Consider the following 17,932-nt stretch of genomic DNA (forward strand, 5'->3'; position numbering starts at 1 on the left):
TTTCTATAATTTATCAATTTTAAGTATAAAAAGTTATCGTGCAATTTTTAGAAAAAATTGAAATTTATAGAATGAATGATAAAAATACAAATGCAAATACAATATTCGATAATGATCCGCAGGAGCTGTTAAATATATCAGAGAAGCCTCGATTAGGTCACTATGCAATTTTGAAGACACTGGGTGAAGGAAGTTTTGGAAAAGTAAAACGTAAGAAATAAATAAAAATAAAACTGAAAATAGGTAACTAAATATTTCTTAGTTGCAGTTCACTCTATTACTGGACATAAAGTAGCTCTTAAAATAATCTCACGAAAATCATTATTGAATTTAGACATGTCATCAAGAGTAGATCGCGAGATATCTTATTTAAAGCTTTTAAGACATCCTCATATTATTAAACTTTATGAAGTAATTGCAACTCCTACAGACATAATTATGGTTATCGAGTATGCTGGTGGGGAATTATTTGATTATATTGTTTCTCGAGGTAAAATGAGTGAGGATGAAGCTCGTCGCTTTTTTCAGCAGATTATAACTGCAGTTGAATATTGTCATCGTCATAAAATTGTACACAGAGATCTTAAACCAGAAAAGTATTTTCATTAGATTTTTTTTAATTATTTTAATCTTATTGAAGCCTTTTATTGGATGATTTTCTTAATGTTAAAATTGCTGATTTCGGTTTATCAAATCTTATGACTGATGGAAATTTTCTAAAAACATCATGTGGGTCACCAAACTATGCAGCACCTGAAGTTATATCTGGGAAATTATACGCCGGCCCAGAGGTAGATGTTTGGTCTTGTGGAGTTATTCTTTATGTTATGCTTGTAGGTCGGCTCCCATTTGATGATGAATTTATACCTACACTCTTTAAAAAAATAAATGGAGGAATTTATACTATTCCTTCATTTTTAAGTTCTGATGCTAAAGAATTACTTAGTCAAATGCTTGTAGTAGATCCCATTCAACGAATTACATTACAAGAGATTCGAGAAAGTAAATGGTTTAATCTTAACTTACCTGATTATCTTCATCCGCTTGATAAATATGAAGAAAAGAATGAAGTTGATGATAAAATTGTTGGGAAACTTGGACAAGTAAATTAAAATATTTTTTTAATATATTCAATTTTTGACTATGAATAGGCTATGGGCTATAATAAGGATCATGTATATGAAGCACTTGCTAGGTCGGATTGTAATGAAATAAAAGATGCATATCGATTAGTTGCAGAGAATCAGATGAGATATAAGGATTGTAAGTATTTTAGTATTAAGATTTTTCTCATTTTTTTTAGTTCGAATTATTATGGCAAAAAATATACAATCATTTTTGGCTCAATCTCCACCTAGCTGGGATACTGAACAAATTAAATTTCCTCGAAATATTTCATCATCTTCATTAGGTCATCCTTCTCCTACTAATATAAATACTTATTCCATAAGCAAAGGAGTATATAGTACATTGTTACCTTCAGTTGGTGGATCGTATACACGAATAGAAGATCAAACACCTTTTCACATTAGTATCTTGCCATCTAGTCTTCATAATTATCATATAATGTATATGAATAAGAGAATTTCCTTGGATTCATTGAATAGAAATATTAAGGACAAGAAATTACAAAGTAATATTTCTAAATCAGTTTTAGTACCAATGTCTATAAATACTGAAAAGAAAAAGCGAGCAATTCGTTGGCATTTCGGAATACGTAGTAGAAGTTCACCATTAGAAATAATGATAGAAATATATCGAGCACTAAAAGATCTTGGAGCAGAGTGGGTCGACATTGAATCTCAAAATATAAATCTGCATGAAAAGATAAATAAATTTAAAGAAAAGAATTTATCAGAAAACAATGATGCTAATGAAGCTATATTGGATTCAAATAAAGCCAAAGATCCTTATGTTATAAAATGCCGTTTAACAAAATCGTCTGATAACGAAAAAAAAATTATAGTAACTATCGTTATTCAATTATATCATTTAGAATCTAATAATTTTTTGGTGGATTTTAAATGTGGAGGTTATGAGAATGTATATTCAATTATTTCTGAATTACCATCAAACAATATAAATAGCGAAACCGAAAAAATAATTTGTGGAATGTCTAAATTAATAAAAAATGATATAATGAAAACTAGTTCTCAAGATTTAAATACATCACAATATTCGTTGGATTCTTCTGGGAAAAATCTTTCTGAAAAGCAGGTTACCAGCCCTTTTCCGTTTTTAGATATGGCAAGTCAGTTAATATTACACTTAATGTGATATCTTAATGTCTATACGAATTAAGCTTTGCATTTATTATTTTAAAAATTTGTATTATATTTTTATTTGTAATATCAAAATAGTCTTGCAAAATCTTGACTAATATGTTATCGAATTAACTTTTAGATTTAATATTTTTAAATTTTAATCAAATTAAAGATGTTTTTTATAAAATCCGGTTTTACTAATGCGTCCTTATTGAATAACCAAGGTATTTAAAATGACATTTTAAATAAATTTAAAAGGTTTTTATTCATTCTTGATCAATGGCTATAAGTTTGAAGAATATTTGGTCAATTTTAATTATAGCAATATGTTTTATTCTTTTGCTCTTTTTTGCTATTGTGAGTTATACAATGTCTAATTATTGATTTTTTTAATTATTTATTCAGGTTTTATTACTAATTTTTTCTAAACAAAGACTTTCATATCAATCCGAGTTATATTGTAAAGTTATATCAGAAAATGGGGAATTTAACAAAGTTCTTCTTAATACATTGGAAGATCCTGCAGAAGTCTTTTTGTCTGTTGTGATTCCTGCCTTCAATGAAAAATTACGGCTTTCAAAAATGTTGGAAGATGCAGTAGAGTTTCTTTCTTTCGAACTTGAAAAAGACCAAAAATGGGAGATAATTATAATAGATGATGGAAGTACAGATAATACCTATGAATATTCAGTTGAATGGGCTTTATCTAAAAGTAAAAGTTCTTTATTAAAACATGGAGAAATTAGAGTTTCTAGTTTAGAAAAAAATAGAGGAAAAGGGAGTGCAGTGACACATGTATTCTTTTTTTTTTGAAAATATATAGAATACTAACGATACAATGAAGGGAATGATCCATTCTCGAGGGGAGTATATTATATTTGCGGATGCAGACGGTGCATCTAGATTTTCTAATTTGTATAATCTTTTAAAAGAAATTAAAAAAATTGAAAGACACGGATACGGCATTGCTATAGGATCTCGTTCTTATACGGCATCAAGTGATATTATTTTAAAAGTATTTTTTTAAATACGAAATATATAAGATTAATTTATTTTAATAAATTTAGAGATCTAAGATCAGGAATTTCATGATGCATGTTTTTCAAAAGTACTTATGGTTTATGGGAATAAGGCATATTAAGGATACTCAATGTGGATTTAAATTATTTACTCGTCGAGCAGCTTTAATGATATTTCCAAATATGCATGTAGAAAAATGGATATTTGATATAGAAGTTCTTATTTTAGCTGAAATATTTTTAATACCAGTAGTTGAAGTACCAATAGCTTGGCAAGAAGTTTCAGGCAGTAAGTTAAGTTTAATAAGTGATAGTCTAAGAATGGCTATTGATTTACTAATTATGAGGTTAAATTACAAATTTGGATTTTGGAAAATCAAAAAAAAATAAAGAAATAATTTTTTTGTATTAAAGTTTTATAACTTTATAACAATATTTAAATTGTATTACATTTAAATCTCATGTTTTTGTTAAATTTGCATATTTTTGAAATAGTATTTAAAATTATGAAATAGAGCTTAATATAATTTTATTATATTTTAAAATATATATTAATGTTTATTAGAATTTATATATTAGTTTGTTAATACAAATTTATTATTCAGCTATATTGAAATAATATTATTATTAGTTTATGATTAGATTTTATTTAGAAAAATAATTTTAATATAAATATCAGCTTTTTATTTTTATTTACATTTTTTTAAAAATAAACCTATTTGTTATCATTTTAATTACTAAATATACTGATCTATAAAATTTATATAAAAATTAATAAATATTAAATCAACTTGTCATAAAATAAATTTTTAATTGTTAAAATATTAAATTGCATATATATAATATATATATATGACATTAGTTTAAAGTTAAAATTATTTAATATTTGGAAACATTTTGTTAATATAGATCTATATTTCTTTTTTTTAAAAAAAATTAAATATTAAAAATAAAATATAAAAAATAAATTTTATTTATAAAATCTTTACATTGTAATATATTAACAAACCATTTATTTAAATCATAGAATCAATTTATTGTTAATCAATTTGTTCTATTTAAATAAGTTTAACATATATGATTTTATTTAAAGCTTAGTTAATGTTTTCCGAATATATTTATTAGCTTAAATTGTTATTCTAATTGAGTATTTTATTATAATCTTAAATATCCTTATAAAAAGAAAACTGAGTTTTTGTTTTAATTTTTATATTTTTCTAGATTTAAAATTTAACATTTTATTAAAAACTTTTTAACAATTTTTTAATGTAAGAGAAGTTAAAAATGCAACTTAATATTAATATTATCTTTTTTAAAATTAAATTTCACATATTTTATAAAATTTATTAAATAATTATTTCAAAAATTATTATAAATATCTATAAAAAATTATCACTTAAACTATTACTGTAATTGCTTGCCATATAAAAATTTAATTATAAAGTTAATTTTTTAAAATTATTTTTATAAAACCATTTAAAAGTTATATAACGGTTTTTTAAAGCAAATACTAAAACATACAATATATATCTTATTTGAAATAGATGAAATAATAAAAAACAAGTTTTTTTAATTATATAAATCAAAAACAATATTATTAAGAAGTGAAAAATTAGAAATCAAAGTATAAACCAAAATATTAATAATTTTTCGTTTTAGGAAATAATTAATATTTCTTAAAAATTTTATTTAAGTATTTTTTTATAATAGAAATTATAATTAAATTTTATAATCGACACTTATTTATAAATATTGCTATCAAAAACTAATTTAGTCTTTAATAAAGAATTAAAATTTCCTACTTTTATAACTTTTCTAAAAGCTATTGCAGATATAGCAGCAAGTCCTTTAGCTTTTGCAATTATTCTCATATTTAGATCACTTGTAACTAATACAACTTTTTCAAATTCTTCAGATGCAAATAATCCTTTTTGAGATTTCACATGATTCTCATTTTGAAATAAAGCAACCTGAATAATTCTGTCATCAATATTTCTATATCTTTTTTCACCTTCAAAATTATCTTCTGATTGTTCTGATATATAATTCAAAGCATGAAGTATATTGCCTTTAACTGTAACAATCTTAGCTTTTTGAGATTTCAAAGCAGAAATAATAAGAATAATTGCATTATGAGCAGCAATGCCAATAGGAGGAGGTTTATTATTTAATCCATATAATTCAAAAATAACTAAAAGATATCACAATAAATTTAAATACCAATACTATTTATCTACCAGCAAGAGGGATGACAATATCCCAAGAATTCATAGAAAGAACCTTATGAAATAATTTTAAATAAGATATTAAAAAGTTGGTATCAAAAACTAAAGTCTAACCATATTAGTATAATCATATTTTAAAAATAAATTTACCGTATAACCAGATTTAATCTGTCGAAAAAAGTGCTGAATATCTTTTTTATGATTACATCCCAATTTTTTTGAATCATTTTTACTTAATATAGACTTCAAAGCTCGACGACGTTCCTAAAAAAATAAGTTGAAATATCTTTAGACTATAATTTATAAACTCTAAGATTTTTAATTTCTTCACTTTCTCCTTGTACTTCTAGATCATCATTAAATTTTATATCATTTTTATAATTCTCGTTTTCTGATTTAAATACATGAGTATGAGATAGTGATAAAATCGCTTTTTCAAAATATTCATTAGAAAACTTAATTTTATTAATATAATCTTCACTAATAGTGAAACGTTGAGTTTGAGTATTATACAACAGAATATTAGAAAGCTAATTATAGTTAATAAAAAAATTAAAAAAAATAAGAAAATACTGAAGCTATTTTAAATCCAAGCCAAATAATCCTTTTTATTCTAATTTCAATAATTTCATCATCAGGTTGTTCAACTGTAAAATCAAAATCATCTTCTGTCATATTTTCAAAATACGCTTTAGGCCAAATTTTTTTGGACCAATTTATACCTCTTAAAGCCCAGTCCTCAGGTAAAGGACTTTTACTTTGTCTAACTGGAAGGTCGCTTGTTCCAAGTATACTGTTATTCTTTATTTTTTTAATAATATTAGACAAATATTCTGCAATTTTAAACCATGGTATAAATCTTTCCATAGAAGAAAGAACAGATGAATAGTTTGAACAATAATATAAAAATATCATACATATAAAATTATATGCAAGAGAGTTTGATGATGTTATAGAGATAGAAAGTGACATAATAAAATAGTGTAATTGACATGCCTTTAAAAATACTATATGGTCAATAGATGATGTTTCTTGATCTTTTATAGAATGACGACACCCAGATAAATCAGATGAGTTAATAAGATTAATAGGATAATATAATGTAGATGCAATATGTGCCGCTTTGAATAAAGAATGATTAATTGCAGGAAGATCACTTTCATTTATATTATAAGACAAAGTATTTGTTTTATTTTCAACTGTAGTAAGTCTTTCCAAATATTCCTGATTCAATTTAGTATAATTTTTATCAAAAAAACAATTATATGTTTCCTTTCTCTTTTTCTTGTTGTTAATCTTACTCTCTCTTATTAAATATTTTAATTTTCCATGTTTATTTCCGTATTGAAATAGTGCTACAACATTCGTAATAGCCATTAATACACCTTCTTTATTCCAAATATTTTCTTTACTTAAAAGAGAAAGAAAATCATTAAGGATCACTTCAAAATCATCAAGTTGGAGCCGAGTAAACAATAATCCATGAAGTTTTACATAATTATTAATCAAATCCGAATTTTTAGATGCATTCGAAAAGCACAAAGATTCTTTATGGATAAATATTGGATCAAATAAAGAAAGTATGGATCCTCTAGCATATGAGAATGATTTAGAAACAATCAGTCTATTAAAATAATAAATATTTATTTAAAAAAATAAAAGGAAAATACGCTTTAGAATAATAAAACAATTTTTCTAATATATTATCTTTCGATAAGATAGCCAAATGATGATATAATCTTCCAAGCGTAGGTAAATTCTTTAATCCTTTAACATACCAATACTTTGCGACATTATTCCAATGATTTCTACTTTCCATATCTACTTCTTCAATAGCCATTCTATATCTTGCTAAATCCCCCAAACATTCTATCCATTCATTTTCAAACGTAGAAACAGTTTCAAGCAAAACTGTTATTTGAGAATATGAAAATAAAATATACGAAATCAAATGCTCAATAGTATATGGAAGTTGGGAACGAAGAATTTCGAGATAAGTATATATGGAGTTTCTCCATAGCCTAGCCGGAATAGTATATTTAATAGGAATTTTCATTATTGAAAGACTTGCTGAAGGATGCTGAGTAAGTGATAAAAAATTTATATATAAAAATAAAAGACTAAATTTATAAGCAAATATGCTATCAAAGTATATTACCTACGCTTCATGTAATTCGCTAAGTTTTCTGAATTTTTCATGATCTTTATCAGAAAACGAAAATTTCTTATCAAACTGATTACATATATTATCCTGAAGTTTCACATGAGATTCCAAATGTATAAGCCCTTTATATGAACTCTTAATTTCTTTGAGAAGCATTTCACGTGTAACCATAAACGGATTTTTTTCCCGAATAATCAAATTATAATCAGAATAAGAGTCGTTTCCATTAATAATTTTTTTCTGCTTTTCTAGAAAAAAAGTCTCCTCAACTTGTTTATTTTTTTGAGACTCCAAATTTATAAAAGTCTTAGAACTAAATAACTTTTTGTTACTATTATTAATTTTTTTAAATTCCTTAGATTTAAGTTGCCTTTTTTCTATATAATTTTTAGAAAATAATCTATTATTTTCTTTTCTTATTAAAGGTATTGGATCTAATCCTGGTTGAAAAAGTTTACTTTGATTTGAAGATTGAAATGTAGCTGCAAAGAATCTTTCATAAGAATTATGAGTTTTAGGATTTTTAGCACTTCCGGGCTTTTTAAATAACGTCCTTTCAATTGAAAAATGTTTTCCTAATTTTGCTTCTAATTTTTTTATTGGAATATTAAATGAAGGATCATAATCAGTATCAGAGGTATTATTGTGTATATTAAGATATTTTTTAGATAAATTTGGAGATCTTGTATAGTTTTTTAGATCACCCAAAAGATGTAATCTATATCTTTCATGTCTCGGCTTAAAAAGTATCTCTTCATAATCTAAGCTAGTCCTAGATTTAAAATTTTTATATAAAATTTCTTCTGATTCCTTTTTGTGAGTGCATATAAATTCCTCAGTATGTTTAGATAAAATTTGAGGTTCCTCTAAATTATTTCCAAGTAAAGCTTTTGTTTTATTATTAATTCTAATGTAACATAAGAAACCCCATAAGGTAGAAAAAACAAATATATACTTTGTAGCACTATATTGAGATAATATCGGTTTATCAGATATACAAGGAAGTGACATTATAAAATTAATTGCGTTATTTAGGTCATGTTTCATTAATCTTAAGTAATAAAAAAAATCCTTTAAAGAAATATCTCTCCATTTATGTGTTAATTCAGAAATCTTATTAACAAAATACCACTTCTTTTTGATATAAAATAAATTTTAATAACTTAATGGCATAGATAAGTTAATTGTGAAAGTTTTCGAACGTGATGTATATTATATCATAATATATATATTATATATAATCTTTCTTAAAAAAATCATTCTTTATATTATAATTTATATATTTTATTATATATTAATGATAAAACTATTTATATTCTTAAATAATTAAAATATTAACATTTGATTTCAGAAAAAAAATAAATATCATTAAAAAAGATATAATACCATTTTAAATATCAAATTTATTCTCATATTAGACATATCTTATTATTAGTGATTCTATCAGAAATATTTCATATATTACATTTTTATTTATTTAAAACTATAAAAATGTAAATGAGCGATTTTAAAAAAATATGATTTCAGAAAAAATATACAATTTTTAATTTTAGGATATATTAATGCTAACGTTCAAAAATTATGGTTAAAAATGCTGAATTATATCCTTTAAATATACCATCAGATATTTCTGATTCTTTGAGTACAATATCATCCGACACTGATAAAGAATGGCAAGAATCCATAAGTCAACTAAATATCTTTTTATTTTGGATTATCATTCCATTTATTGGAAAATGGGCAGGTCGTCAATTTGCTTATTTCTGTAATCATAATTTTTTCTAAATTCGTAGTTATGCTAATTATATGTAAACATAGTATGGGAACGATGTATAAAAATGAAAACACCAATAGAGTTGTCTATTAAAAGTCAGGGTGTTCTCGGATTACGTAAATTACTAACACCATTTTATTGATGAGATTTTTACATATAATAAATAATTAAATTTTAAAGTTATATTTTACGGTACTAATGCAAAAATATATAATAGAATAAATCAATTACATATTTTTTGGATCATAAATATTTATAAAAACTGAAAACTACACTTTTTTCTAAAATATTAAACATGTTTATTATTTAATAAGAGCATATTATTATATAATTAAAATTAAGAAAGTATTCGGAGGCATTTTCTTTATTGAACATTAAAACACTTCAATATCTGATCTAAATACGTAAAAACAAGTCTATTTTCATCATAAATATAGATAAATTTATAAATATAAATTTAGAATAAATAAAATATATAAGAATATGCATTATAATGTAATGAAGCTAAAATATTTCAATAGTAGATATATATTTATTATATATTAGCATTGATTTTTTTATGCAGTCTCGAAATTAGATGTCCCTGAAATTCATAATTGAATTTACATAAATTATTTTATTCTTTTTAGAATATGAATTGACGCTTCTTTACTCATTAAATAGAAGAAGTAATTACATTTAAACTTGTATTTTTCTTTTTTATTTCTTTTAAGAGTAGGAGTTTTATTTACTAGAAATTCATCTATTTGTATATATTTGCTATTTTTCGGTTTTATTCCAAAAATATATAAAATTTATTTATCATTTCTTATAATATTGTCATTACATAGGATATTTCTAAAATTAAATCTATTTTTTTAAATGTTAATGTCACTATTGAATCCCAAAACAGCCAAAACAAATTATTCTTTATCAAATCAATAAATAAGTTTTTTAAAAGAAATCTTTAATATCATTTAGAAAATATATACATATTAATTTCTAAATACTATTTATTTTCTATTTAATCTAACGTACATTTTTATAAAAATCTTATACGAATCAAATATTAATAAAATTTATAATTTAATAAAAAAAAATTATTCAGAATATATTTTTAGTTTTAATTTTTAAAAACAAGTGCCTTAATATGAGGTTTTTAAATATCTTTTTATATTATGTATATATCATTAATCTTATGTTCCGTTTCTGGAATCAAACACATAACTATTCGAAAAAGGAAGTACAGGCATAATAATAAAATAATACTCAAATAATGAAATCAGGGAAGAAAAACAGTAGGAATAGCTTAGAATGGGTTAAATGCTCTTGAATACTAATTTTTTTAAACCTACTTTTTTATAGAAAAGATATGGTCATTAAAGTATTAGACTAAATAGAAGTAACTTTTTTTTGTGAAATTGAAAGACAGGGTATCAGTTATATCTTTTTCTTCAGTATAGAGTTAGGTGTTATATAAAATTGTTATTAGAAACTCTTTTTCTTGGGATTTTATTACATAATTTATCTATAAAATGCAGACATTCTTTGATCCATTGTGTTCATCTGCTTCGGAATTTATTGATTCTCCTACACTTTTGGACGATTTAAAACTTGACTATACGTTTACACAATATCCGTTTGATAATCCTAATTATACTCAAGTTAATGATATTGAAAAATTCTTAAATATAAACGTTGATGATTGTGAAGACAATAATAAACAAGATATAGAATATTTTTGTGATGAGAATCTTTTAAATTCAACGGATATTCATTTCAATACTAAAGATGATTCTAGTTTTCAATTATCAACTTTATACGATATACCTTGGATAAAATCAATATTTAATGATGATATTACGCAGACAATTTCAGAAAAAAAAAACATTTTTGAGGAAGAAAGATTATCTGATATTTATATTAATTTCGATGATTCAACATTATTAAACGAAATAACTGGTACTCCTAAAGATGTTGTCAAAGAAACTGATCAATCAAACAAGGAACTAAATAAAGATGATAATTATGTTTTTACCATAAATGTTTCTGATAGTTATGAGAAAGATTCGGCCTTATCTTATCTATCTAATCTTAATGATACTCAACATTTTTTTGACTCATCTTTTACATGTCCATTAACTCCACGTTTATTACCATCGGTAGGAAATGAACTAAAAGAATTACTCGTTTTGGATTCAAAACCGTCTGTCAAAATGTCCGTAAAAGAAGGAGATACGTTATTAGAGAATATGACCTCAAAACAATTTGTTAATAACAACAAATCATCTGAAAAGACTTTATATAGTGATAATTCAGATATACATCCTCTAAATAACCTTTTGGAAGACCATACACCAAGTATATCATTCTCAACAAAGCGTTCTTTTCAAGATTTTTCTAATGGCGATATGTATATATCATCATTACCGTCTCCAAAAAGAAATAAACATATATATCCGATAGAAAACAACCTTTATGGCCATACGTTTAATTCAATTATTCATGATAATTCTATAATATCATTGCCGCAGTCACATATATCCTCGGAATCGGCTCTTATGTTTGATAATAATATTTTATCTTATAAAAATTACGGGACTACAAATGGAAAACAAGAATATATGGATACATCTTCACTTGTTCCATATGAAGTTTATCTTCCTGAAACAACAGCATCATTCTTTTCAAAACAAACCAATCCGACTTCATTAACATCTATTAAAACCGATTTGCCCGAAAATATTAATATGAAAGATATAGTTCGCGCATCTTCAACTAAATATAAAAAGAAGCGATATCCTATAACCTTTGAATCTTTTATTAACTTTACAGAACGAGACGCTGAAATTATTCTTAATGGTGTTGCTCCGAGCGGAAGCAGTAAGAAACATTAAGATCATATTTACATATAATTTGTTAATTGTTGTTCATTATTATTCTTATGTGTTTAAGTAAAATATATTCTGTATTAGTATAATGTTCACATTTAATTTATATCTACTTGTAATAAGTAGATTTAAATTTTTAATTATATTTATATAAAAATTGATGTTTATACTATATAAAGTTATAACTTAAATTTACATATTCTAATTATGATGCATTTAGAATCCTAACGAACTTGGATATTTGTTATTAAATAAAACAAATCTAATGACATCAATTAGTATTAGATAAATTATTTAAGAAAATAGATCAAAAAACAAACCTAAAATCAAATATAATATTTATATGACTTTGTTGTATATATAAAAAAATCTAAAATTAAATTTTACAATAAATAAGCAAATAAAAAAATAAAGATCTAAATACAGAACATAAATTTATAGATTCATATGAACGCTCATATATATTCTCAACCTATATGCTAAGCATGATAAATAAATTAGCAAAATAAATAGTCTTTAATAAATATTATTATAACTGTATAGAATTCGAAAAAATAAATAATTTATAAAAAATGTCACGAAGAATATTCTTATTTAGCTAGAAAAATTAGAAAAAATATTGTATAAACGTCGTAAGATATTAAATTATTATTTCATCGCATTTCACATCCCTCTCCTTTAATACGACTAGTACCATGACAGCTACGTGCATGTTTCCACCAGAAAATTTCAGCCACTTTAACCTCTTGTTCTTTTATACCCTGAACACGTACCCACTTCTTGCATTTATGACATTTTCCTTCAAGTATTTCTTTTCTATCAGGAATACTAGTGAATCCCGATGCTTTTTTTTTTTTTGAGATACCATTAGCATTCATAGTTACTAGAGGCACTGTTCGAAAAGATACAGGAGGCGAATATGGTAGTGCTGTTGTTGGATTTATTCCATGAAAGAAATTCATATGATACCTAAAATAAAATAATTAAAAAAATTTAAAAGAATCTTTTTAAATAAATATATACCAAAAGGCACTTATTTTCATTTTTAGCCATACTTCTTTTCCTTGACCACCACGTTCAATATTTTCACAACAAATTGGGCACATTCCCATTTTATTTATTCCTATACCTTTGATATATCGAGGATTATAGAGATCATCTACATCATATTGAATAGGTGGATTACCATTAGAATAAGTAAAACGTGGATGAGCAAGATAATAACGAAAAAAATCCGGATGAATAGGAATATTTTCAGGAAATGTACGCTGAGTAGAAAGAGGTAAAGAAGGTCTTGATGAAAGAGGAGAATAAAAATTAGATGAATGAGATGAATCTGATGATGATTCGCTTTTAAGTGCAATATTATTATCTAAAAAATCGATTCTTTTGGAATATATATACGAAGGTCGTGTAAATTTTTGTGTAGAATATATATTTTGTATATGAGAATGAGAAAATTCCGATTTAAGAAGCAAGTCTTCAACTTCATCTTCTGTAGCTTTTTGGCGGACACGACGAAACTGCCGGCCAGCAACAATAGTTCTTTTATTATTAGGAAAAAGACGTTTACATGAAACGTTTTTTGAAAGCTTTGTCAATTCTTGTCCAACACGTTTTCCAAGAGTTGTTGCACGTAATGTTGAAATCCTCTTAGTTCTAAATTGAGCAAGAACAAATGATGAAAGAGCAAGCGTATCTTTCCTTTTTTGAATAGTATTTTCTTCAATAGTAGAACTGTTCATATGTGTATTTGAAAATTCATCGTTTAAACTATTATCTACACTTAATATTGTTGTTTTATGATCAGTCGGTGTTGAATGACAGAATTCTGTAAGTGATGGTGTAATAGAAAAAATTGTAGCTGAGCTATTACATGTATATACAGGGTCATATTGCAAAGCTGATTCACATAGTGCTATTGAACTATATATTTCTTTCTTTTTCAGAGCTAATGTATTTGTAGATAATGCTGCAAGAGGTCGCCGTCCATTTATTGACGAACTTATCACCCTTCTTCTATTCTCATCAACCCAAACTTTATCTAACCAATCTCCCTCTTCTCCCACTTCCAATACTGATGATAGTTCTTCTTCATGTATTGAAAAATTATCAACTCTTGTTGAACTCTCTAGAACAGATAATTCTTCTGATACTGATGATTCATTTAAATTTACAATATTACCATTAAACGAATGACTAGAAATACTTTGAATATTCTCTATACACTTAATATCAACAATTCCCTACATGATTAGCTATTCATATCACTTTATTTATAAAAATACTCCGTCAACAATGTCATCTTGCCAAACTGCAATACTTGCGCGCGCTTTTTCTGGAATATATGCGCTTGAAAACATATTAACTGTTGATGTTAAGAACATGTCGCATGCATTCCGTCTAAAAGCATATGATAAATCCTTCTCTGACTTCATGAAATTTTTTTATACGCAAGTCAACGATATTTTTTATAATTTTTTTAAATTTCTAAAAAATTTAAAAAATACTATTTTATTTAAAAATATTTTTTCATATATTTACTTATAAAATCTAAATATAAATCTAACTCAATATTTCTTAATTCTAAAAGTATATTTAAAATTTTCTAAATAAATGTTCGTTTTTTTTAAAATCTGAGATTTTTAAAAAAAATTATATAAAAAATTTAAACAAAAAATAAGATAATTATTAAAACAAATAATATTTATGTAAAACTATTAATATTTTATTTAATAAATTAATAAAATAGTTTAAAAAAATATCGGACAAGTTTTTTTTGAAAAAAAATCCGATTTAAAAAGCCTTACCGTATTAAAAACTAAACATTTAACTATTGCATAGAAGACAGATATGGCAGAAAAATATATATATATAGTTATACGTATATTGGCTATTGTTATCGGCCTTTTGATTCTTTCATTATCTGTTGATATTAATCAACAGCGTCGATATAAAAATCAAGTTCAGTTACCAGACATGAATTTTACACTGTTTACTGGCCTTTTTTCGATTATAACAACAGTTTTTGAATTTGTAAAAGCTTCCGTATCATCTTTTAATCGTCCTATTATTACATTGATTAATGATATCCTTAATTTAATATTTACATTTTCAGCAAGCATTATTCTTTCTCATATTACAGGATTTCATTCATGTGCAAATGTTGATTACGTAAAAAATACTCCAGTATTTTTGAAATCTAAAGGGATTTGTCGTGAATTTCATGCTCTAACATTTTTGTCATTAATTCTTTTCTTTTTGTATATTATCTTATCTATTATTTCAGCATTTTTCTATGGAAAAATAAAAGGATCAAATTCAAGGCTTCATTCTTGAGATTTTTAGGTTCTAAATATTTTTATTTATTATGAATAATAGTAATGAGATTTATAATGTATTTTATTTTTTCTTCAGATTTATAAGATATAAAAAAATTAGACTTAAAAGCTTATTCATAATATCTTTATTAATTTTTTCATAAAATTAGTTATTTAGAAAATAGATTGCCATTTTAAGACTGGAGACGGGCTGAAATAAATATATTATATGAAAATAGAGAAGCAAGTAAAACTGATGGAACATCATATTGTGAATTTTTGGATTATAATAGTGAAATTATTATAAGTAATGGGGATACAGAGGATGAAATGTTCTATTATCATTAGATAGTCTTTTATGTGAAGGGTTAACAAAAAAATTATAAAAAAATGAATCTTTTCAAAAACATAACTATTTAATTCAGAACGCAAAAAATGTTAAAAAACATCAAAGATTTTCTAAAAGTTTTTTCCAAATATTAAATTTGAAATATCATTGTTTTCTATTAAAAATGACAAAAATGATTCAATTGAACTTAATAATATATCTAATTTATATAAGAGAAGTAAGGATCACTCGAAAATTTTCAAAGAAACAGTGTTATATATAAGGAAAAATAAATATGAATAAAAGCCATCGGAAATTCTTTAAAGAAAATTCTACATTTGTTCCTCATATTACCACTTTTCTATGCATTATAAATGTTATAACAATTATTTATTTAATTTTGATAAGAAACGTCTGAAATACAGAAAAAAGGTTCTTTTTATCAAAATAATTATAAAGAACAAGTATATTTCAATATTTATTTTTATTAATTTATTTAGTTCTCAAACAAAATCTTTACAGGATAATATATGGACATACGATACTTTTGATATAAATAAGGGCATTGTTGTAATTACATTTTATAATTTTTTTAGTATCATTGATTTTAAATAGATACAGTTTAATAATAAGCGACAGAACTTTGATGTTTCAAGCACTGATAAAAATCTGGAGAAAATAAAGAAATCTAAAGTTTTTAGTGTTCAAGTTAAAATTCCATTTTCAGATTGTATAAAGGATTTTGAAAAGGAATTAATTAATTATTGCAAACCTTATTTCCATCGTTTTTTTTCTAAGAGAAGATAAACCATTAAAAATTAGGCTTTCAGAAAATCCTTTGAGGATTCTATATCCAACTTTTAATCTTCCTTTTATATTTCTCTTTAAAGCAGTATATACACCTTGTTTTACTAATAATACGGATTTAATAAAAAACTCCGGAGCTTCATATATAGTACAATATACAGACTCTAAAACATTTATACAAGATTCTAGTCTCAATATACCTTCTTTTAATAGTCATTCCAAGGAGTTTTTGATTTAAAATCAGAGAAAAATGTAATAATACATAATGAATCTAGTAACGTCATAAACAATTCATCATCAGACTTTTTCATTCACGATAAACAATCTATAAAAGAATTAAATACTGATTTTTCTATTTTTCTTCAGCTTTTTTTAAGGATACAATAAAATCTATTAATAATGGCAAAACAAATGCAGGACAGGCGTATAATGAGAGACAATAACCACTTACTTATCTATATAACATAAGTATTTTTATTATTTGTTGAATAATATGTTAATAATTAACCATATATGTAGAGCCTTTTCAATCAAATTATCAAACATGTCGATAACCATTATTTTATTATTTTTTTGCACCTTAAAATCATTCTCCGTATCTGTCGCCTTATTATAATGTTCTGTGACAATACATTGCTACTTCTGCTCCATCGGTTTTTCTACTATCTTCAAATATTCATCTATAATACAGAATAGCAATGCTATAATATATTATTATAAACTAATTTAATATTATTGTTCATATTCCATGATATCTACAGAATCTGGTTATGTTATAGATAGGTTTTAATCTATACAATTTAGCTATATTTTTACAAAATTTCCGGTTAACTTTGTTACATGTTACGATTCTTATAAAAACAATTTTAGTAATAAAGAGATATATCCTTATAAACAGGATTACATATGCTGTGTCGATGAAATAATAACGTAATCTCTCTATTTTTAAAATATTTCATGTTTTTTTTTTTCAAAATTTCTGTTTCTAATTTTTTTTGGAATTAATATCTAGAAGTTATTTATGACAATATAGTTATATCTATAATTGTTATATCTGTTATTATGTATTTTAAATTCCTTTATTTTTTATAAATTTTAAAATAATATAATTTTTCATATTGATTGTAAATGTCTGAACTTTAAAGTTTATAAAGTAATGAT

General features: G+C 24.2%; 8 protein-coding genes across 8 annotated transcripts; 6 read left to right on the plus strand and 2 right to left on the minus strand.

The window, feature by feature from the left end:
• Positions 1 to 71: 71 nt before the first annotated feature.
• On the plus strand, positions 72 to 2,277 carry PNEG_01854 (hypothetical protein; the record flags this gene model as incomplete). The annotated part of the gene is made up of 5 exons (XM_007875634.1): positions 72 to 210; positions 263 to 596; positions 641 to 1,103; positions 1,152 to 1,263; positions 1,304 to 2,277. 5 exons carry the CDS (start codon positions 72 to 74, stop codon positions 2,275 to 2,277), a joined length of 2,022 nt encoding a protein of 673 aa, XP_007873825.1.
• A 193-nt stretch (positions 2,278 to 2,470) lies between these two features.
• Positions 2,471 to 3,797, plus strand: PNEG_01855 (hypothetical protein). Its single transcript, XM_007875635.1, has 4 exons — positions 2,471 to 2,621; positions 2,670 to 3,059; positions 3,109 to 3,279; positions 3,332 to 3,797. The coding sequence occupies exons 1-4, from the start codon at positions 2,544 to 2,546 to the stop codon at positions 3,671 to 3,673; spliced, it is 981 nt and encodes a 326-aa protein (XP_007873826.1). The 5' UTR covers positions 2,471 to 2,543; the 3' UTR covers positions 3,674 to 3,797.
• Positions 3,798 to 5,026: 1,229 nt separating this feature from the next.
• On the minus strand, positions 5,027 to 8,683 carry PNEG_01856 (hypothetical protein; the record flags this gene model as incomplete). Its single annotated transcript, XM_007875636.2, has 9 exons — positions 5,027 to 5,038; positions 5,086 to 5,474; positions 5,521 to 5,617; positions 5,659 to 5,772; positions 5,817 to 6,038; positions 6,082 to 7,132; positions 7,179 to 7,628; positions 7,671 to 8,579; positions 8,628 to 8,683. 9 exons carry the CDS (start codon positions 8,681 to 8,683, stop codon positions 5,027 to 5,029), a joined length of 3,300 nt encoding a protein of 1,099 aa, XP_007873827.1.
• A 570-nt stretch (positions 8,684 to 9,253) lies between these two features.
• PNEG_01857 (hypothetical protein) lies at positions 9,254 to 9,588 on the plus strand (the record flags this gene model as incomplete). The annotated part of the gene is made up of 2 exons (XM_007875637.1): positions 9,254 to 9,437; positions 9,491 to 9,588. 2 exons carry the CDS (start codon positions 9,254 to 9,256, stop codon positions 9,586 to 9,588), a joined length of 282 nt encoding a protein of 93 aa, XP_007873828.1.
• Positions 9,589 to 10,960: 1,372 nt separating this feature from the next.
• PNEG_01858 (hypothetical protein) lies at positions 10,961 to 12,322 on the plus strand (the record flags this gene model as incomplete). The annotated part of the gene is made up of 1 exon (XM_007875638.1): positions 10,961 to 12,322. One exon carries the CDS (start codon positions 10,961 to 10,963, stop codon positions 12,320 to 12,322), a length of 1,362 nt encoding a protein of 453 aa, XP_007873829.1.
• Positions 12,323 to 12,969: 647 nt separating this feature from the next.
• Positions 12,970 to 14,754, minus strand: PNEG_01859 (hypothetical protein; the record flags this gene model as incomplete). Its single annotated transcript, XM_007875639.2, has 3 exons — positions 12,970 to 13,285; positions 13,340 to 14,562; positions 14,605 to 14,754. 3 exons carry the CDS (start codon positions 14,752 to 14,754, stop codon positions 12,970 to 12,972), a joined length of 1,689 nt encoding a protein of 562 aa, XP_007873830.1.
• A 371-nt stretch (positions 14,755 to 15,125) lies between these two features.
• On the plus strand, positions 15,126 to 15,655 carry PNEG_01860 (hypothetical protein; the record flags this gene model as incomplete). Its single annotated transcript, XM_007875640.1, has 1 exon — positions 15,126 to 15,655. Exon 1 carries the CDS (start codon positions 15,170 to 15,172, stop codon positions 15,653 to 15,655), a length of 486 nt encoding a protein of 161 aa, XP_007873831.1. The 5' UTR covers positions 15,126 to 15,169.
• A 620-nt stretch (positions 15,656 to 16,275) lies between these two features.
• On the plus strand, positions 16,276 to 16,771 carry PNEG_01861 (hypothetical protein; the record flags this gene model as incomplete). Its single annotated transcript, XM_007875641.1, has 2 exons — positions 16,276 to 16,534; positions 16,580 to 16,771. Exons 1-2 carry the CDS (start codon positions 16,328 to 16,330, stop codon positions 16,769 to 16,771), a joined length of 399 nt encoding a protein of 132 aa, XP_007873832.1. The 5' UTR covers positions 16,276 to 16,327.
• Positions 16,772 to 17,932: the final 1,161 nt, after the last annotated feature.

This window comes from Pneumocystis murina, assembly GCF_000349005.2.
Source record: "Pneumocystis murina B123 chromosome Unknown supercont1.9, whole genome shotgun sequence".
Classification (NCBI taxonomy): domain Eukaryota; kingdom Fungi; phylum Ascomycota; class Pneumocystomycetes; order Pneumocystales; family Pneumocystaceae; genus Pneumocystis; species Pneumocystis murina.

Coding starts and splice junctions, on each gene's coding strand:
- PNEG_01855 (XM_007875635.1), top strand. CDS start 2,544: ATGGCTATAAGTTTGAAGAATATTTGGTCAATTTTAATTATAGCAATA. Junction 3,060..3,108: donor AAGGGAGTGCAGTGACACAT/GTATTCTTTTTT, acceptor GATACAATGAAG/GGAATGATCCATTCTCGAGG. Junction 3,280..3,331: donor CAAGTGATATTATTTTAAAA/GTATTTTTTTAA, acceptor TAATAAATTTAG/AGATCTAAGATCAGGAATTT.